Raw genomic sequence first — 9,915 nt, forward strand, 5'->3', positions numbered from 1 at the left:
TAGTAATCTGGAGGCTATCCTTATAGAAAAACTATTTGTATCAACAATATCATGAATTAAAATTAATAAATCTGATGATAAACAATTGACATTTAGACTTGACAACTTGTATTTGAGTCTTACAGTTGTTGGGTCACAACTGAGCTGTTCAAAATTTGATTACATTGTACTTGTGACGCTACAGAACAGAAACAAGCACGGGACAACGGACAACCGAACGCTTTCAGCTAAGGTATGGTGTACTATATTGTGACATGCAAGGAAAGGCCTGTGCGGCAAGCACTGTACGGACATCGCAGAAGGGTCTTCCTCCATAATGAGCGTTTTAGTACATGGAGGCATGGAAGGACTTTACCCTAACACCAGCGACTAGTGCTAGACACCACACAAATAAGAACACAGCAGCATTTAGTTTCATTTGGATTATCTTGCGTGTTCTGTTTTCCCATATTCGAGCCTTAAAATTTTTAGGTTACTCTGATATTTGTTTTGTTTTTAGGAAAAAGCATTTAGCTTGGGTTAAATAAATATATAGGATGGAGAGGACACAGTTAACTCACCTGATGAAAGGTTGCAGACGAGTCAAAGAACACATAAAACACACACATAATATCAAGCATTATTATGTGTGCGTTTTATGTGTTCTTTGACTCGTCTGCAACCTTTCATCAGGTGATATTTGTTTTGATCACTTTTCAACTACGTTCTCGCATCCAGTAACTCGGCAGTATTGTTTCATCTTCAACACACATCTCCTACAACCTCTACATTTCAATTTCAACCTCATAGGATTAAACCGGAGAAGAATTGCATTCATAAAACTTATTATTATCATAACTTATTAGTGTAAATCCAAAACCAAAAGACTTATGTCGCATAAATTAATTGGGGTTTTGGGGAATAAAAAAGGAAAGTTTGTATACAAAATATATATATTTTTTAAAACTTTCATAACAGTCTGTATACACGTAATAAATCAGTAATAGTAATATCAAAATTAGCATGAGATTTTATGTATTTTTAAGAAGAGCTATTTTAAGATTAATCTTCACTTGTAAGATAGTAAACTCGGTCAAGGTCAGTCTTCCGTTTCATGCATCTGAAAAATACAAGATAGATATAACATCACCATATTCATTACAATAATTAAACTAGGTGTACAATGCAGTTGTCTGCTTGCAATGTTGAGCGGAGCTGGCATATTAATCCAATGCTTTTCTAAAGTCAATGCTACATCTGTTTCTCGTAAATGCGGTGCTGGTCACTTGCAGTATCCAATGTCGATGAAGTATTTTTTTCACATAAATGGAATGTCTGCATGCAGGAACCAATGTCTATGTTTCATCTGGTTCTCATAAATTAAATGTCTACTTGAAAACTGGATGTTCACTGAAATGCAGTTAATATTTTTCATTATTTAGACTACTTAGGATGGCTTTTACTTGTCAGATTTAAACTGGGTCTTGTTTACTAAAATTGCAAGCTAAATTAAAATGAAAACTAATTCAGCAATAACTGTTGCCACCATTGAATTTAAAATAAGAAAATAATTTAAAGCATACAAAAATAATTACTACCGTATTATTTTATTAGTTTCTTCATAATCTTGCCAATTGGCTAAATCATTATCACACACTTTTAAAAGTGTGTGATTAGTTTATTTTTTATTATTTTATCAGTTTAGGTTTTAAGAAAACAAACATAATTTTCTTCAAAGGAAATGTATTTAAAAATCACCTTTAAATTTTAATCTTACCTCTCTAGCTGTTGGTGAAGTTTGGAGATCGTTTCTCTGTAAATGCTTTCATTCCTTCTTTCTGATCATCCTGAAAAATTACAATTGTGTTTAATTCTTTACAATTGGCTATTGTTTATTCACCAAACTCAGGTTACTTTTCAAACGTTTCCTTTCCTCACAAATTTGTTGAAAGATGTTTGTGACATATGAAAGTATTACAGTAGAGTCCCGTTAGTCCGAAATGATTGGGACCGGGCCCATTTCGGATTACCAAATATTTTGGATAAAACGTTTTTTTGTCTTCTTACTACTTTTTTTTCGGACGCAGGCACGAGCCCGGGATTGTTTTTCACATTACTTAAGGCTAGACCTATTGGCTGCAGCATCATCAATTAATAAAATCCATTTGTGATTTGGCGGACGAAAATGTAAAATGTTACAGTAATAACAAAAATGTTGAAATGTTATTAAAATGCTCTACAAAAAAAGTCTATCTCGCCCAGCCACTACAGAATACTTTGACAAGGTACAGCTAACTGTGTCAAAAGTTGAATAAAAAAAATTTCAAAAAAAATTTTAAAAAATTTATTTTTTGGTTTCGGATTGAGCGGACTTTCGGATTACCGAAAGCGTATAAAACTCCTCTTCTGATATCTGAACCTATTAGCATGAACAGACCAACACGGATTTTTACAGTTTAACCTGTAGATTGTATAAATCACAGAAGGTTCATATTTCAATTAGTAAAACTACAGTCATTAAATACGGTCATCAAATCTATAGCAAAACCTCAACACTAAGCTCTTTATTTCCCCCACCACCTGTGAGTTTTACACGGCAAATGCCGCTGTCGTGGATCCAATAAATCAGCTGCCAGACAACTACCACCGAGCAAAAAACCAGCCTTAGCTGGGTTCATTGTAGCCTATACTGCAGTGTATTAAGTTTGTGTCAGTTGATTTTATTTTTTGGGGTCAACCAAGACGGAAGAAACCACTATAATACTATAGAGAGGTCTAAGTGTCTTCAAGAGACTTAAAGCTCTTACAAACCGATGGCAGCAACAATTTTAGGATTTTATAAGGTAGGTGAATGATTAGTAGTAAAGATATCAAACTTGTTTTTCATCAACTTACTGTGGCAAAAGTTCCATAAAACAGTTTCTTCTCCACTCTCAAACCCTCCTGGAGAGTCGTTTCAAAAGCTGCAAAACACAGAATTGTTATTAAAACCTTCTCAGTCATAACTTTCTAAACTTATTAATCTAAAGTTATTAAAAAATGGGATGTAACCTATAAATATTGTTTTCACTAGGCCTCGCTATCCATTCTTCCGAGACCTATTTTTGTTTTTAAAGGCAATTTGAAAATCCGTTGGCTTGCTGGGCCTAACACAGCTTCACCACCCCTTTCGTTTCCTACTCAGGTCCTTGCCCGCCTCTCATGACGTGGCCAAGAGGTTCAACTCCATAGGTATTACTATAAATACTTTGATTTTGAATGTTATGTAACATTTGACATAGACATTTGAAAAATCACTTTCTAATTTTGGTTTTTAAAATTAAAAGTAAACCGCTACATTATACAATAAGGACCTCTTTTCCAAGCATTTAAAACTGTTGGGTAGGTTTGGTGATTTGATTTGTTTCATGGTTTTTGACTGGGCAAAGTGCTGTTATACCGCGAGGCTCTTTTAAAGAGATGAGATTTTTAATATGTAAACTAAAGTAATAAAACAGCTAATAGCAAACAGAACATACATACACAGTACAACCCCTCTTTGATACCTCGGAACCAGACCTCTGTCCAATGTAAATACAATCAGAACTATCATGACTTAGCATAACATTAATGGATACATTTAAGAAACAGACATTAACTTTGATGATTAGGAAACTTTATGATTTTACCGAACAATTAAAAATCACACCAATCAACCTGTTAGTACCAAACAGCACTAGACTTACTGGTTGTTACTTGTTTACCTTCCAATTAAATCAAAACAAGTAGTTTGTCCTGTAGTTAAGGGTAAAGTTAAAATGCCAAACTTACCAACATTAACAGCCTCTTTACACATCTGCACAATGAGTGGCGAGTGAGAACAGATCTTCTCCGCAACCTTGATGGACTCATCCAGTAGTTTGTCTGCAGGGAACACCCGGCTTACGATCCCTTCAACAAAAAGAAAGGTTGCTTTAACAGTTCTCTTAACTAAAACTACAGGAGTGTTAATAGCCTGTCTGGTTAGTTTCTCTAACTTCAGTAAGCAAAAGGGATGAGTTCAATCCCCGATATTCGCAAAGGATTTTGGAAAGATTACCCTTGAAAGTTCTTTCATGACAAATTCCACTGTAGTGGCACTAACACATTTATGTTTAAAATGCCTTTATTAGTAAATATTTTCATTTAAAAGAAGACTTAATCACTCATAATAACTTAGTCCAAACCCTTTTTGTATGAATAGATATTTTCATTTTAACCCTCAGAATGTTATGTGTCGAAATTTCGACACATAACACACTTTGTGTAGTGTTTTGTGTCGAAATTTTGACTCACAAACACTGTTTACGGCGAAGGCTCTATGACTGACAAAATCGGATTGAACTGGATCGAGTTAGGTATCGTTTCATTTGGCAGATTCTAAGCTTTCTCCCGAGGTCTGTCTCTAAGGGCTTTTTTTCTCTCGAGCCGATCTTAATTGTAGCAGACAGCTGACGTGCATATTTGTAAACGGCTTGGTTAACCTCGCACCGATGACTGATGTGTTTTATTACGTTTATAATTGTTTTAGTGTTAAAAATCAAAAGTAGTGATATACGTGGTGCATTATAAGAAGATTTAAGTGATTTTGAAGGGCTGGTTGATGATCCTGAAGAAGTAGGTAGTGGTATTGATGTAAATTATCAGCAAGATTCCTAGCTATGGTTAGGCTATGCATTCTTAGCTAAACGCTATGTACCGAAATCTGTTTTTTGCCCATAACTTATTTATTTGCAAATCTACTTCCTTATATTATTATATTTTTGGAATCCTCATAAAATTTAGAACAAAGTGGCTATTTTCAAATATTTATAGGCTTATAATTTATACAATTTTATTGAGCGCAAACTTTTTTTTTTTTTAATTTTCCAAAATATTTTTTTTTTACCTAAACAATTATTTTGAAAAAAATGTTTCTTATGTTTTATGTATAATATTGAAGCCCATGATTTTCCAAACAAAATGGTATATAGAACAGTATAATTAACATTGTTTTTTAAGCTTCTCAGATCCGTTTTAATAAAACCTTGCAAATGCGCAAAAAATAGGCAGACATTAAGGCCAAAACTAGGGACACTCGGAGGGTTAATATTATTTTTTTTTTAAGGGAAAAAAGCAGCTTGGCTTTGGAATAATCAATATTTCTCCTTTCTCCTCATTTTAATATTCAGTAACACTAGGACTGACACTTTTAAATCATCAGGATCTAGGCCTACAAACTTTCCTTGACTTTTTTACTAATTATATAAATTTTGGACTACCACTGAAGTAAAAATCATGAATCCAAATCATACAGTCAAAATAACTTATAAAAAGCATTAGGATGCAAAATAAGTAACATGTTTTTAATGCCTTCACAAAGGGACATTTGGAGAGTCAACACAAACCCCATCACAATGAACATCATATTTCCAGCATTATAAATATCACAAACTATCTCTTCTCAAGACAGGACTGCACGGTGAATCTGGAATTGAGGAAAGAAGAAGGTGGATGGATGAGGAATCAAAGGCTGTGGAGAGAAGAGGATCAGAAAGATGGGGGATAATAAAGAAAAACGAAATGAATGTGAATAGATAGAGAGCTTTTGACTAAAACTCTTCCTATTCCTGTGAATAACCAAAAGAGGATATAAATTATTACAAGGCTGCTAACTTACCCATCTTCTCAGCCTCCTCAGCAGTAATGGGTGTACCAGTGAGACACATTTCCATTGCCTTAGACTTGCCAGCACTGCGGGCAATGCGCTGTGAACCGCCAGCGCCAGGGATCGTTCCGATGGAGATCTCAGGCTGGCCGAACTTGGCTTTGTCTCCAGCGTAAATTATGTCGCACATCATCGCCAACTCGCAGCCTCCTCCAAGCTGTACAAATAATATTATAGGTAACACATGCCTAATCATCCTGGTAGGAAAAACAATTATTTGTGAGTAATTTACGGAGAGAAAAATAACAGTAGGGTCTAGTGCATGCTAACATGTATGTACTCCCCAGTCCCTACTGTTCTTTATCCGAAATTCAAAATTTTAACAAGCTTATAACGTGTTAATTAGCAACCTGGTTGCTTTGAGTGTGCAGAGTATACCTCTAGATGAGTAAATTTACCTCTGACAGAGCTTAGAACAAATGGATCATTAAAAATAAACCTTGAAGAGCTCAGGAGAAATTGTATAGGATGGATGGACTTTTTGTGAGTAGCGCCTAAATTCAGACTTTTTGTTTCTTTTTACCAGATCTTACTGAGTGTGTACGTAGAGCTTATTTTATAAATATTTGGCTTTTGAATAGGCCTACATAGCATGAGGAAAAACATCAAAAGGTTAGCAATCCAAACATAAGCCACTGAGAGAACTAACCGCGTAACCGTTGACTGCAGCAATGATTGGCTTTTTGCATTTGGTGATCTCATTCCAACCCTGAAGCAGCCCGGTCTTCACATTGGAAGCGTACGTCATATTCATCATTTCTTTGATGTCAGCACCTACACAAAATAAATTACGTAGTTCACATTTTTAGGGCCGACAAAACGTCTAGAAATATTAGCGTTGAAAAACTTAAATGGCAGGTATTTTTTTCTTTCAAATATTTAGAAACCTCGTTTTCGTTGGGAAAATCAACAGGGGTTTCCCCAATTCAGTGAGTTTAAAACCACAACAACCAATGACAAAGCAGCTTGATTTCAATGACTAATCACATTCTGAAGATTTGCAGGAATATAGTCAATTTTTAGAACAACATTGTGAGCAATATTTTAAATTTTAAAATCTATAGTTTTGAACGTAAAAAACTGTTTAAGTAGGCTAGGTTTTTTTTTTACTTTATAGGTATAAAGTACCGTTTATTAGACACTATTAAAGTAAAAGGATAGGCCCTTATCTGTTCATAAACAAATTAGGCTAGGTACTTTTTAAACATTCTTGCCACCAAAACTGAATGTACGAATATGATAGGTTATGATATACCTTTGCCCGTCGTTAGTCTTTGTAATCCCCACCGGACAAGGGTAGTAGGCCTATCGCATAAAACAAATGACATGCTAAAGAGTAGACAAAATGCCCAAATCTAATATCTTACCTGCAGCAAATGCTTTCTCACTGCCAGTAATGACCACTACACCAACAGATTCGTCTTTATCAAACGCAGTAACTGCTTCGGCCAACTCTGTGACTAGAGCATCACAAAGAGCGTTTAATGCCTTGGGTCTGTTCAGCGTTATCACACCAACATTCTTCTTCTCTCCCCGTTTGTCGGTTAAAATGTGTTGATAGGATGCAGCTGGAAAAAATGAAATTTTTTTGAAAACTAGTTACTTTTTGGGTCTAAGCCAATAGGTCTAGCATAAAAGGAATCACAAACGGTTTTTAAGATAAACCAGTCCAAACTTTTAAAATATCTTAAGTTAGGATTAGCCAGGATTAAACCCGTCCTTGAATAGATCCAAGATGCTAACTAAGATAACTAACTAGGTACCGGTAACTGAGTGGTTTGCTTATAGTGCTCACCTGACAATCAAAAGGTTACCGTTTCGATCATGAGAAAAAGTCAGTAGCTTTTTGATGGTTCGAAACTGTACTCAGCTGTTCCTGGTCATTGGGTTTTAAATAAATGATCCTGGCTAAAGAGACAGCTGATCGACAGTAAAAAAGCTACACGGATTATCACACTTCATTCTACACTCATGCTTCACTCATATTTGGGTTCAAATACACACCTAGATGGCATCCCATGATATTTACTCAAATAGGCCTAATTAGCTACCAATTTAAGATACAGTAGAACCTCTTTAATCCGAACTAATTGGGACCAGGGGTAGTTCGGACTATTGAATAGTTCGGATTACAGAACATATTGTTGTTTTTACATAAGAATAGCTAAAACATGGCTAAAATTGATCAACATTATTTTGGGAATAGTGAAAAAATGTTTTATAAAGTAAAATACAGTGTTTATTTAATACAGTAGTTACTATGGTGAATAAACAATATTGTAGATTAAATACAGTATACAATAAAGAACTGCTGTACTCTGTATAGAGTACAGCAATGAGGGGTTCGGATTAATGGACGTTCGGATTACGGGGGTTCGGATTAAAGAGGTTCTACTGTAATCATAGTTAGGTTAACACTTACATAATGCATTAAATTATTACTAATCAATGAATATTCATACTTACTTGCATATGTGTTAGAAATAATGACTTGCTGATTAAAGGCAGGGGCCAACAACCTTGATTTTGAGTTAGTGATGATCTGTTTTCCAAATAATCTAAGTGATAATGAAGCCATTTTAAAAGATGTATGCCCTAGCCTATGTTCTGAATACAGAGAAAGGACTAGTGGATGGTAAAGTAGTTATCAAGGCAGTACACAATCTACTGATAAGAAAACTCAAAGGTTATTTGCTTTTTCTTGGTTATCTCACAAATTACTTAAGAACTTTTGGAGCTGATGTCTTCACTGGTCGGCAGTGGCAGAAATATCCAGCGTAACAAAAATAACAAAATGAATAAGTAGTAAACGAATTAAAATGTATTATCGAAAAGTCGGGGTAAACAAAAACCGGTTTAGCTAACCTCTTCTTCCTACTTCCTCAGGTAAACGGAATCGAATCTAGTTTCTAGAATCTAGTTTTGACTTTTGACTTTTGAGTTATCTAACAATCTGTCTGCACTACAGCTACAGCTGCAGATTGCAGAATGCCATGCCCTGCTCAGCACGACCTTCTAGTCGAAGGGGGAGGTGCAAATGTCGCGCATGCGCACAAGCTGTCACTGTTGTTATTTTCAAAGTAGCAGTAGTAGTTTTGAGAACCTATTGCGTTTCTTCCCGTTCCCGGTCACTACACCTTGTAACGTTGTAACCGTTAACGGAGTTGCCACGCATACTCACTCAGTTTGACAGATATTTTGGTTTGTTTGTTTTGTTTCCTTTAACAACCTCGAACTTCGAGTTAAAGTTTGCACTAACTTAGACCAAGGATGAGTTGTGTTAACTTTGATTAATTTTTAAATATGGAATGTAAAACCTGTAATAAACTATTTTCTTCGGCGTATTCATTAAAAAGGCACCAAAGAAATGTGCACAGTGGTACTAACAAAAGACTTACCTCGTCCAAGTTGTTATGCCCCGAGAAAGAATGCAATCAACAATTTCTCTGGTGGTACAAACACCTTAGAAATCATATTCTACAAACTCACAATATCAACATCTCACTTGAAGCTGAAGAGTTTGTTTTTCAAACTGACGAATGTATGTAGATGTATCTCTTATAGGCCTACCGGTACTTCTAAGGCTAGATTAACTTGTATTTCTAGGACTTAGCACAGTGTTGGGACATCGAAACATCAGTAACGTCGATATTAGTATCGATCGACCTTTAAACATTGATGTCAAAAGAATATCGAAGTCAAAATATTGATAGATATTGGAGAAAAACATCGAGGTTTAGTAAAACAATAAAATGATGGTAAAAAATAAATATCTGAGTTAATATACTAATTTATGCGCTACTAAAAAAAAATATTGGAGTGAAATTTTGATAGTAGCAATATCGGAGTAAAATATCGATACTAAAAATAAATATGTGTACTAAGCTAAAAAGGGTGTAAAAGTGTATACCAACACATCCTATAGTAATATAGGCATAAACGAAAATAATAATAAAATCCACCACTTTTCATTTCATTTCATTTTCATTTTTATTAAACGGCAACACCATTTTACAAGTGGGTTTAACAAGATTACATTATACATTGTGCATTATACATACATACCAACGACAGAGCCATTTGAAAATGAGCGAAAAACAGTTTCCAGCTTAAACACAAAATCAATAGACAATCGATAAAAAAAATCAACAATAAATAACAATAAAAATAAATAACAATATAAATAAATAACAATATAATATAATACATAA

General features: G+C 34.7%; 1 protein-coding gene across 1 annotated transcript; it reads right to left on the reverse strand.

The window, feature by feature from the left end:
• Positions 1-960: 960 nt before the first annotated feature.
• LOC129002562 (probable enoyl-CoA hydratase, mitochondrial) lies at positions 961-8,614 on the reverse strand. The gene is made up of 8 exons (XM_054430455.1): positions 8,171-8,614; positions 7,072-7,272; positions 6,354-6,478; positions 5,657-5,861; positions 3,790-3,909; positions 2,875-2,942; positions 1,757-1,826; positions 961-1,099 (listed from the first exon to the last, which is right to left on the reverse strand). Exons 1-7 carry the CDS (start codon positions 8,280-8,282, stop codon positions 1,761-1,763), a joined length of 897 nt encoding a protein of 298 aa, XP_054286430.1. The 5' UTR covers positions 8,283-8,614; the 3' UTR covers positions 961-1,099; positions 1,757-1,760.
• Positions 8,615-9,915: the final 1,301 nt, after the last annotated feature.

Source organism: Macrosteles quadrilineatus, unplaced genomic scaffold (genome assembly GCF_028750875.1).
Source record: "Macrosteles quadrilineatus isolate MER2022 unplaced genomic scaffold, UCM_ALF_1.0 Scaffold_9__3_contigs__length_116548681, whole genome shotgun sequence".
Taxonomy (NCBI): Eukaryota; Metazoa; Arthropoda; class Insecta; order Hemiptera; family Cicadellidae; genus Macrosteles; species Macrosteles quadrilineatus.

What these genes read in the sequence shown, in the direction of transcription:
- LOC129002562 (XM_054430455.1), bottom strand. Translation starts at nt 8,282, where the DNA reads ATGGCTTCATTATCACTTAGATTATTTGGAAAACAGATCATCACTAAC. An exon ending in TGAGGAGGCTGAGAAGATGG is followed by an intron (nt 3,910 to 5,656) that starts GTAAGTTAGCAG and finishes TTTTTGTTGAAG; the next exon opens with GGATCGTAAGCCGGGTGTTC. An exon ending in TTTATGGAACTTTTGCCACA is followed by an intron (nt 1,827 to 2,874) that starts GTAAGTTGATGA and finishes GTAATTTTTCAG; the next exon opens with GATGATCAGAAAGAAGGAAT.